This window comes from Python bivittatus, unplaced genomic scaffold (assembly GCF_059951505.1).
Source record: "Python bivittatus isolate LINGU-HERP-01145 unplaced genomic scaffold, Pbiv_v1 ctg000020_np1212, whole genome shotgun sequence".
Classification (NCBI taxonomy): Eukaryota; Metazoa; Chordata; class Lepidosauria; order Squamata; family Pythonidae; genus Python; species Python bivittatus.
In genome coordinates this window covers 43565903-43578067 of record NW_028277030.1, presented here as the reverse complement: position 1 = coordinate 43578067, position 12165 = coordinate 43565903, and the positions used below count along the sequence as shown (strand labels likewise).

Sequence of the window (12165 nt, the reverse complement as noted above, 5' to 3'; positions counted from 1 at the left end):
TCAATGTACTTGTTTGAATTTGATGTAAAAATCTGAAAACTACTAAATTACTGTGGAGTATATTTCTATATTTATTTTAATGCATATGTTAGAGTTGAGTTAGTTACATGTGCTCTTTGTTGTACGGATATTTTTCATTATCCTTTTGTTCTGGTATCACCACTAAGGCCTTGTGAGGTTTTATAAATTCCTATATGGTAATGGTATGGTAATGGGTAGAATATGGGGAAATTAGAGGATAGAATCTCCTTCATGGATCACTGCCTTGTCGTGGCGAAGGGGCTTGCGTAACTCAGTGAAACCATGAGCTATACCGTGCAGGGCCACCCAAGACGGACAGGTCATGACAGAGAGTTCTGACAAAATGTGGTCCACTGGAGAAGGAAATGGCAACCCACTCCAGTATCCGTGCCAAGAAAACCCCATGGACAATGTTAGAAGGCTAAAAGATATGACACCGGAAGATGAGCCCCTCAGGTCGGAAGGTGTCCAATATGCTACTGGGGAACAGCGGAGGGCATTTCCAAGTAGCTCCAGAAAGAGTGAAGCGGCTGGGCCAAAGCCGAAAGGACGTTCAGCTGTGGATGTATCTGGAAGCGAAAAGAAAGTCCGATGCTGTAAAGAACAATATTGTATAGGTACCTGGAATGTAAGATCTATGAACCAAGGCAAGCTGGATGTGGTCAAACATGAGATGACAAGATTGAATGTCGTCATCTTGGGAATCAGCAAATTGAAATGGACGGGAATGGGTGAATTTAATTCGGGTGACCATTATATCTACTACTGTGGCCAAGAAACCCTTAGAAGAAATGGAGTTGCACTCATAGTGAATAAGAGAGTGGGAAAGGCAGTAATGGGGTACAACCTCAAAAACGACAGAATGATCTCAGTGCGTATCCAAGGCAAACCATTCAACATCACAGTAATCCAAGTCTACGCCCCAACCACTGATGCTGAAGAAGCTGAAGTTGACCGGTTCTATGAAGACCTACAACACCTTCTAGAACTAGCACCAAAAAAAGATGTCCTTTTCATCATAGGGGATTGGAATGCTAAAGTGGGAAGTCAAGGAGTAATCGGAATAACAGGCAAGTTTGGCCTTGGAGCACAAAATGAAGCAGGGCAAAGGCTAATAGAATTCTGTCAAGAGAACAAGCTAGTCATAGCAAACACTCTATTCCAACAACACAAGAGACGACTCTACACATGGACATCACCAGATGGTCAATACCGAAACCAGACTGATTACATACTTTGCAGCCAAAGATGGAGAAGCTCTATACAGACAGCAAAAACAAGACCAGGAGCTGACTGTGGCTCAGATCATGAGCTTCTTACTGGAAAATTTAGGCTTAAATTGAAGAACATAGGGAAAACCACTAGACCACTCAGGTATGACTTAGATCATATTCCTTGTGAGTACACAGTGAAGGTGATGAATAGATTTAGAGGGTTAGATTTGGTAGACAGAGTGCCTGAAGAACTATGGACGGAGGTCTGTAACATTGTACAGGAGGCAGCAACTAAAACCATCCCAAGGAAAAAGAAATGCAAGAAAGCAAAATGGCTGTCTGATGAGGCATTACAAATAGCTGTGGAAAGAAGGAATGTGAAAAGCAAAGGTGAAAGGGAAAGATATAAGCAACTGAATGCAGATTTCCAGAGAATAGCAAGGAGAGATAAGAAGGCCTTCTTAAATGAACAGTGCAAAGAAATTGAGGAAAACAATAGAATGGGGAAGACTAGAGATCTCTTCAAGAAAATTGGAGATATCAAAGGAACGTTTAGTGCAAAGATGGGCATGATAAAGGACAAAAAAGGCAGGGACCTAACAGAAGCAGAAGAGATTAAGAAGAGGTGGCAAGAATACACAGAAGAACTATACAAGAAAGATCTTAATGTCCCTGATGTCCATGCTGGTGTGGTCACGGACCTTGAGCCAGACATCCTAGAGAGTGAAGTCAAGTGGGCCTTAGGAAGCATTGCTAACAACAAAGCTAGTGGAGATGGCAGTATTCCAGCTGAGTTATTTAAAATACTAAAAGATGATGCTGTTAAAGTGCTGCACTCAATATGCCAGCAAGTTTGGAAAACGCAACAGTGGCCACGGGATTGGAAAAGGTCAGTTTACGTTCCAATTCCAAAGAAGGGCAATGCCAAAGAATGCTCAAACTATCGCATAATTGCACTCATTTCACATGCTAGCAAGGTTATGCTCAAAATCCTACAAGCTAGGCTTCAGCAGTACGTGAACCGAGAACTACCGGATGTACAAGCTGGGTTTCGAAGAGGCAGAGGAACTAGAGATCAAATTGCCAACATTCGCTGGATCATGGAGAAAGCACGAGAGTTCCAGAAAAACATCTACTTCTGCTTCATTGACTATGCAAAAGCCTTTGATTGTGTGGATCACAACAAACTCTGGCAAATTCTTAGAGAGATGGGGGTACCAGACCATCTTACCTGTCTCCTGAGAAATCTGTATGCGGGCCAAGAAGCAACAGTTAGAACCGGTCACGGAACAACCGATTGGTTCAAAATAGGGAAAGGAGTACGACAAGGCTGTATACTGTCACCCCGCTTATTTAACCTATATGCAGAGTACATCATGAGAAATGCCAGGTTGGAAGAATCACAAGCCGGAATTAAGATTGCAGGGAGAAACATCAACAACCTCAGATATGCAGATGATACCACCCTAATGGCAGAAAGTGAAGAAGAACTAAAGGGCCTCTTGATGAGGGTGAAGGAGGAGAGTGCGAAAGCTGGCTTGAAACTCAACATTAAAAAAACTAAGATCATGGCATCTAGACCCATCAATTCCTGGCAAATAGAAGGGGTAGAAATGGAAGCAGTAACAGATTTCATTTATTTGGGCTCCAAGATCACCGCAGACGGAGACTGCAGCCATGAAATTAAAAGACGCTTGTCCTTGGGAGGAAAGCTATGGCAAACCTAGATAGCATATTAAAAAGCAGAGACGTCACCTTGCCGACAAAGATCCGCATAGTCAAAGCTATGGTTTTTCCAGTAGTAATATATGGCTGTGAGAACTGGACCATAAAGAAGGCTGAGCGCCGAAGAATTGATGCCTTTGAACTGTGGTGCTGGAGAAGACTCTTAAGAGTCCCCTGGACTGCTAGGAGGTCAAACCAGTCAATCTTAAAGGAAATCAACCCTGATTGCTCATTGGAAGGACTGATAATGAAGCTCAAGCTCAGATACTTTGGTCACCTAATGCGAAGAGAGGAGTCTTTGGAAAAGACCCTGATGCTGGGAAAGATTGAAGGCAAAAGGAGAAGAGGACGGCAGAGGATGAGATGGTTAGATAGCATCACTGAAGCAATCAGCATGAAACTGAGCAAACTCAGGGAGGCAGTGAAGGACAGGAAGGCCTGGCGCAATATGGTTCATGGGGTCACGAAGAGTCGGACACGACTTAACGACTGAACAACAAAGAGGATAGAATAGATACTTGGATAACAGGAATATAGGAATAAACTGACTTCTTTAAATAACTAAAAATGAGTTTTAAAACAGATTTTTATAAATTAATTGCATCATATCAATACTACTGTGATGGAATGGAATTATGAAGGCCAAGCTCAGGGAGACAAACATTTTCTTAGCTCACCAGAACCGCGTGGGAGGAACAAGAGGATGAGACTGGCACCTCCCTGAGGAATTCACATTGTTGTGGCTGGAGGACTTTGGGAACTGGGGTTTTAGTCTGGGAAGATTCTTGCCAGAGGTTGTAGCTAATAAACATAGTTGAACTGAATTAGCATTGTCTCTTGGAGTTCCTTGGGCTAGGCCTGACAACTACCCTACCTTAGCCCTCAAGTCATTCCTAACCCTGTCTCCTTGTTAGGGGGTGGTATTCCCAGGCTTGGACTCTCAGCATCTCTCCTTTCAACTATTCCTTTCAAATCCAGCTCTCCAGTTCTCTCCTCCTGTTGGAATATAACCTGGGAGAAGGCACCCAGTGCTGCCACACTTTGATGGGTAGTCCATAACTCAAACCTCACAGGGCTGCATTCAATTTTCTAATTGTCAGTAGAACAGCATCTACTGGAAGAACAGATTCCCTGTTACCACTTTACCTCTCATCCTCACTTTAAAAAATCTGGAGTGTCCTTTATAGAATATCAGAGGAAAAAGAATACTTGTTAATGGAGTGAAAATCTTCACAGGTAACATTATCAGTTTTAGCTTTAGTATGTGCATTGACTGTACTTCTATTAAAAATTCAACTAATTTCTGGCCTGGAGTTAATTCATACAGGTAGTCCTTGACTTACGACCAATGGTTGTAAGTCAAGGACTACCTGTATGAATTAACCAATTCATTACGATGGTGCTGAACGAAGGGACTTATGACCCATGCTCAAAGTTACAGCTGTTGAAGTGTCCCTGTCATGTGATCAAAATTTGGGTGTTTGGCAGCCCGCTTGCACTTACGACTGCAGGGGCACTTCAACTCCTCCCCCCATCTCCCCCCCAATCTGCCATTTTGGCCGCCCTGCACCCTGCCTTTCAGGGCAGCAAGTAGCCCCAGAACTGTGTGGTTCTGGGGTTGCAAGAAGCCCCTGAGTCTCAGCATAGCATGAAGCTGCAGCTGCCCCACCTCCGTCCTGTGAAGCCACCCCAGGAAGCATTTGTTCACCCAGCTGCCTTCTCTCCCAGTTCCCCGCACTGACCTTTTGCCTTTTTGCACCCAGCCTATGGCCAAAGCAGAAGCGCCCTGCTGCCTTTGCTATCTCCTTTTCAGACCCAGCTTCTCCAGCAAACTTTTCCAACATGTGGCTTCCTGAGCCTTTGGGAAAGCTGTGCTGACTTCAGAGAGCTTCCTGGAGAGGCTTGGCATGGCTGGGCTGGGGCAGCTGCAGCTTCTTGGGACAACTTCGTGTAGCTGGGCTGGGGCATCTGCAGCTTTGTCTTGTGCTGCGGCTCAGGGGCTTCTTGCAGCCCCAGAGCCGCGCAGCTCTGGGGCTGCTTGTCCCCTGCAAGGCAGGGTGCAGGGCAGCCAAAAGGGCAGAGATGGGGGGAGATAGGCAAGTGGGGGGAGTTGGAGGCAGTACCTTATCCTACTGAGGCTCAGTGCTGGGAGGGACCAAGCCCAGAATGGTTTGGTTGGGGTGGGTCCTAGGTAAACAACTGGTGAAATTCACTTAATGACAGCAAGGGGAATTGCCGGGATTGTGATTGCTAAGCGATGTGATCACATGACATCTCACTTTACAACTGCACCGCTTAGCAATGGACATTTCGGTCCCAATTGTGGTTCTAGATTGAGGACTACCTGTATTAAAATGTTAATCTGCTGACTATAATACTGGTTAAAACTAATTTTGGATCTCATTCTTTGGCTCAGTCAATTCTAGCAAATAAGTTTGTTTTCTTCCTGGAAAAAAGGCATAGCTGCATGTTTGACCCTAGAAGGCACAGCCACCCTAGAAGTTAAGCAAAAAGTCCATCAGGAAATATTGCATGATGCATCTAAAACTTCTTAGATTCATCCTTACATTTATTTAGATCTTTTAGATCTATTTAGATAAATAGATCTAAAACTCCTTAATGTAAAGGGCAGACAGGTGGATGGTGGTGGTTCTGCAACAGACTTTTCTCTATACAGTACCTATTTCTCCCACATTACAGGTAGTCCTTGGTTAACAATGGTAATTGGGACCTGGAACTCCTTAGCAAAGCGACATGGTTGTAAAGCATAACCATGCCAACTTACGACAGATGTTCTAGTTGCAGTTGTTAGGTGAATCCTGTGTGTTTGCAGCGTACCACAGTCATTGATCACCATTTGCGACCTCCTACTGGATTCCCCATTGACTTTGCTTGTTGGAAGCTGGCAGTGAAAGTTGCAAATGGCAATTACATGACCGTGGGATGCTGTGACCATCGTAATTGCAAGTCAGTTGTCAAACGCCCAAATCGCAATCATGTGACTGCAAGGATGCTGCGACGGCTGCAACTTCAAGGACTGGCTGTAACTTCGAACAGTCACTGAACGAGTGGTCATTAACTGAGGACTACCTGTATTTCCATTCTGCATAGGAAACCACAATTACATTAACTCACATTAACAAGAGAAGGCATAGTAATATTTCATGTCAGAAACACCTTGTTCTGACAGGTTTGTTAAGACAGCTTCACTTCTTGTACCATACCTGACACTCTAATTTAATAACTCTTATTAATTAAATATATAGGTTAGTCTGTAGAGGACACTGCACTTTTTTTTTTAAATTAGTAGATTGACAACTCTCTTAGAAATTTCTGTAGCCAAATTTTCTTCAGTTTAGATTGCTGTTAGAAAGCGCTGGGTCTAGGACTACTGGCTAATTACTTTTGCCCTAAAGGTCTGTTAGCAGCCTGTTTTACTGAACTACGTTGTATCTGCTTTTTTTGGTTTTTGAAAGTGAATGAATAAAATTATTATTATTATTAAACTTATTATTACATTAAAATTAAAAAACAGTAGGTCCACTTTAATCCAAGTTTTATTCAGTAGGCTCTCCTGCTTTGGGTTACAAGCTGCGCGAGGGAGTTGCTGTTACTTCGGTGCTTTCTTCTTCCCTTTAGGATTGTTGCTGGGATTATGGCCTGTTTGTATTAGAACTACTTCAACACCCTTCCTTCACATGTCATATGGAAGGCAGGGGAAAGTTATGTGTTGATCTGATGTGTTGGGTGTTTGACAACTGTTTTATTAAATCTTGCAATTTGTAGCTTTTTATTTTTTATGTACAGCAGCATCATGTGAATTGAAAACATGTCATGATGGCCTTTTTATGAACTGCACCATGACACATTCTAAGAATTCTATTTGTGCCCATAGACCCAAAAAGATTGTACAGCCTTGGTGCAGTTGGGGTGTGTTGTATGTGTATAAACGCCACACAAAGTATCTATGTATGTGTGTGTGTGTGCATGTGTCTGTGTGTTTATTTTATTTATATATATATAAATTTTAAAAAATCAACTTCTGGAAGACCTACTTGCAGAATGACATTTGCTACAGTCAGATTTTTCCATGATAAGTATCTAGTAAGTTATCAAAACTAGCCAATTTATAGTGTAATTTCATATTCAGCAGCTTCTAATTTACAATATGGTACATGAAATCAGATTGTCCATTCCTCATTTAGTGGTGGGAACAAAATCAAGGCATTTTAATTAATAATATTATAATAATATCAAAATATGCCATAAAATAAACATATGCTAACTTTAAGTGAATATGTTATTTGTTTCTAGCACCAGTAATACAGATCAATGTGTGCTTCTATAGCCAAAACTGCATCTCTACAAAACAATTTCCAAAGTTTTAATAGAAAATTAAGGCATAAGGGACAAAAAAAACAGTCCAGTAATTATCAAGCAGGGTCACTGCTGACTTTTGGGGAGGGGGAGGGGGAAAAATGAGGAAAAAATGGTACCAAAAACCCTGGAAGAAAGCACAGCTAATTGGTCAAAACACTGAACAGACTGCAACGTTTTGCTGCAGGTCTGCTTTTACTATTTATATTTAATTTTATTCTACTTGTGTTTAACCAAAGTTGCACCCACCCACACATACAAATGAGGAAACAGTAGCCAAAAGTGGTTGAGTTGGTAGGGAGAACATCTTTATGAAAAACGCACAGGGGCTCATTCTCATCTCAGCAAATTGGTGTAAACTGAATACATCCATGGTTATAAAATGTTAGCTATATTACAAAAAGAAAACTGGGGGAGAAAATAGCATGAATAGACTTAGAAGAGGTTCCAGCCAGTTATGAATGTATGAATATTTTAAACTCCCAACCTAATATGTAATGGTGACTACTTGCCAAGTATGTTATGCTCCTCAGATTTATGAAACTGTTCATTTGCAGGTCATTCAATCTACCAGGAGTAGCAATAACAATGTCCACGCCTTTGGTAACCACACTGATCTGTCCTTTCCGGTCTCCACCACCGTATATGCAAATGCTAGGAAGATTGTTTATCCAATATTTAGAACTGAACTGACATGCTACTGTGTATTTTAATATTTTATCTTCTTCACAGATTTCACAAAAAGCCTTTCATAATGTTTTACTTTCCTAAATGAGAGCAAAGGGAACAACATTTGAACAACCCATAAAATATCCCTTGCTTGAAAAGCTTGTTTAAAATTTTTCACTAAACAGAGTGTTAATTTTTTTCCAATGTATTATTGATTTAATTAAAATAGGTGCTTCTTTAAATTAGATCTAACATTACACATAAGAAAGGTAGAGGGTGACGGAAAAGGAATTCAAAGTCTGTTGCTGTCTATTCTGCATTTCCTAATAGTTCTGAATGTATTGTCAACAGTTGCTAGATGTTAAGTAGTAACCAACCACTCTGCATATCAAAATAAGATAACACACATTTAGAACATAGCTTAACATTTTAGCCAAATCAAGCACTCCAGAGATTAAAAAATATATACTGTAATCTTTGTCAAATAAGAGGATGTGGATATTACCTTTTAATTCCTTTATAAGAATATTTTAAGCACTCTGCTTCCACTTGAAGTGCCAGTTCTCGAGTGGGAGTGAGAACCAACATACCTGGTCCACCTCGTTTTTCTCTAGAACTGCAAGAAAATACAACCTTGCTTAGACAATCATCCAGAGGAAATCCCCCCCAGAAAAGACAATGTAGCAGCTGAATGACCATGGAAAGAATAGAGGGCACCTGAGAATTTTCAGTTAGTCCCATCATTGAGTTGGAAAAATTCTAGAGGATAGTTTCTACAGTTTAACTTGCATGCAAACATTATTCAGCTTTGGTTCAGATCACAATAAAGCCACACTCCTAAGCATAATTATGAGAAAATAAGTAAAAAAAAGCATGCCTGGTTTACAGCCTGACTATATTACTTGGATCATGGTGCAGTTAATGTGTCACTCTCATCCTATGTACACCTGTACATCCTGGCAGAGGAGGAGGAGATCTAAAGTGGCCCTGCAAAAACAGAGCTAGTTCAGGAACTCACTCTCTCCTTTAATTTTACTTTTCAAGCACACCTGGCCACACGGGAGAGAGGTGGAGGAGAAAGAAGTAGGGATGGTATGCCTCCAATTGCCTTGGTAACATCAATCTCAATAAGCCACCATGGATTTTTTTTTTGACTCTGTGAGAAAAGACATGAAATGCCAGCTTCCCAAAGGAGGTCCTTTGTGGCACTGAAAAGCTCTCATAGATGGCCACTGTCCTGATAGGCTTCTATGATCATGTGCTGTCAGCACATGAGGACATTTACTCCAAGAGAGTGGTTGGCTGAGACCGCTGTGCACTACAGCTGTAACCGACAATTGTTAGCTTCCTATAATAAAGGCAATGTGATATAAATAATCCAGACTTATTTCAGTACAGAATGGGTACACTGAATGGGTATGCATGTGTTAAAAAGCTAATACGTTTTGAGAGCTATATGAGAGAAAAGGCAGGTATGCCTAGGAAAAGCTGTCTTTTGAGGAGAGGTAGGGCTACATAAAATGATTTCACATATTAGATACTTCCTGTTAATTTAGCAGCATCTCTAATTTGATGGATGAAATTATATGGATTGGCATTCCATATTCAAACAGTATTAGTGCCAATCCCAGAAATACAAAGAGCAACTCACAGCTGGGGCTAGGTATTTGATTTCTTTTTCCATAACTCACAAAAATCACAGAGGAGTATTCTGTCTACCATCAGTAAGAAAACCTAATTATTTGAGGGACTGTCTTTCCCCAGTGGCATCCACTCGTCCCATGATGTCCAGCAGAGGCTTGTTGCAGGTTCTGTCCACTATGGAGCGTCATTTGGCAGGACCCAGGAGGAGGGACTTCTGTGCCGCTGCACCCGCCCTATGGAACAACATTCTCCCCAAGGTCAGGCTGACCTCAATCTTGCTGGCTTTCTGGAAGGGCCTGAAGTCCTGGCTTTGCCATCTGGCCTAAGGATCAGAGAGTGGTATGCAGCTCATAAAATGGTCATACTGTTCTTGAATGGCTGTGCTCTCCCAGTGATTGTATTGTATAACCTTTACAGGTAGTTCTTGACCTATTACCATTCGGTCAGCAACCATTCCAAGTTATGAAGGCACTGAACAAATAGTGGTTATGACCAGTCCTCAGAGTTCTGACTGTCCCAGCACTCCTGCAGTCACACCCATGTGATCTGGGTGGTTGGCAACCCGTTTGCCCTTATAACCAGTTGCCAAGTGCTGCATGATCATGATTGCCATTTGCAGCCTTCCCTCCCCGACCTGCGCAGCACCTCTCACGCACCCCCTCCCACCCAGCAACAGCCACTTACCTGCCTGCTGGCCTAGGACTTGCAACTTCCTGCCAGTTTCCCCACTGACATTGGCTGTGGGAAGCCAGCAGGAAGTTGCCTCGCCTAACAACTTTGGGATTCAGTTAATGACAGTAACCAGGACTGCAGGGATTGCCATCACTAAGTTGTGTGGTTGTGCTTTACAACTGCATCTCTTAGTGTCAGAAATTCCGGTCCCAATTGCCATCCTAAGTCAAGGACTACTTGTAATTGTTTTTGATGTTAGTATTCTTTGCAGGGCTGTTTCATTTTTTGATTTTTTGGGGGTATTTTTTATGTTTTAATTGTAAGCTGCCCAGAGTCATGAATGTGAGATGGAAGACTATATAAATCGAATGAATGAATGAATGAATAATAAATATGAAAGGAGGTGAAGCATGACTCAAGATACCAGAAACTAGCCCCAAAGTACAGACTGAAAAGTTTTTTTATGCACATATGTGGAGTGATGTTTGGACTGCCTTGCTTATAGTCATATAAATATTAAAATATTTACTGCTACATATTTTATCACCATTAAAAATAATATATTTTCGGAAATTATTTCCAGTTATGCATAGTATTAAATATATAACATACAAAATATTAGGGTTTTTTTCCTCTTCTACTATATGGCAAATGTCTAAATTTTCATGGCGAAGATTAAGCTATATGTTACAATGCAAAATTCTTTCCTAAATTTACCTGACTTATCAACAGTAATCTACTACAAACAGAATACAAGAAGTTGCATCTCATCTTGTTCTTACACTGGTTGTGAATCCAAATGAATGAATCCAGGCATTAGATAAGCTAGTGTCTTTCCAGTACCCGTCTGTGCTATTCCAATGAGATCAAATCCTTGAAGTATGATTGGCCAAGCCTGTGACTAAAATAAGAACTTCTATGAAGTTGCTGAAATGTAAACAGAAATGTTTTTGTACTATTTAGATAATAAAGCTGAAATACCTGAATTGGAGTAGGCTTCTGAAAACCAACTTTCTTTATATTTGCCATAATGTCAGGATAATGTTTAAAAGCCTCTTCAAATTTATGAATAGGATTGGGAATGTGACGTTTTTCACCATCTTTCAGATCATCACATGTGATATTATTGTTTTCTTTTCTTAAAACAAAAACCAAAATCAAAGAAATAATGCTTTACTGTCAACAGGCAGTATCTAGAGCACAAATCTGTTATTTAATTTTGATATTTTTATTTATTTATATATCAAATTTGTCACCGCCCATCTTGTTAAAAAGCAATTCTGGGTGATTTGATATGAGTACTATCAGAAGTTTATGCCAGAAGATTAAGAAATTTTATGCACATGCCACAAACTTATTCTAGACAGTTATATGAAGATATATAATCAAAATCAATTAGAAAGGATGAGTTAAATATTGTATATTGTAGTCTGAAACTTTTAAAGTAAGACATAATTCTAGACATTCCTTAAAAATGACCTTGGTAAGATCAGAACAAAATGTCAGAATGCTTCAACCCTGAAATGTTTTGCATACCCCTAGTCAGTGCACAAATTCATTTTATGTAATGTGTGCATTTTAATGGAAAAATATATGTATATAATGAAAATATTATCTATATTTATAATAGACAAATTGTTCAATGTTCTTCTTACTATTAGAAATGTTATAGTCCCAAGTCTGTAACAACCCTTTATACATTTAAGAGGCTCTATTTCTCTGTCAGAACCATCTGCAAATGGTTCTGCAAAACTGAACTTTTCATCCTCCTAACTTTGCTTAGAATTCATGTTGAACAATACTTTCTAATTTCGCTTTCAATACTTTCTAACTATAGCTATAT

The 12165-nt window shown here is 40.5% G+C and overlaps 1 protein-coding gene across 1 annotated transcript in view; it reads right to left on the bottom strand.

Annotated features, from left to right (window-relative positions):
- DDX43 (DEAD-box helicase 43) overlaps window positions 1-12165 on the bottom strand; it is a 50807-nt gene that overhangs the window by 27010 nt on the left and 11632 nt on the right. Inside the window, exons 6-9 of the mRNA XM_088150707.1 lie at window positions 11304-11460; window positions 11105-11223; window positions 8512-8622; window positions 7850-7991 (exon numbers count right to left, since the gene is read on the bottom strand). Coding sequence (XP_088006833.1) covers window positions 7850-7991; window positions 8512-8622; window positions 11105-11223; window positions 11304-11460 — 529 coding nt within the window. The remainder of the gene's footprint in view (window positions 1-7849; window positions 7992-8511; window positions 8623-11104; window positions 11224-11303; window positions 11461-12165) is intronic.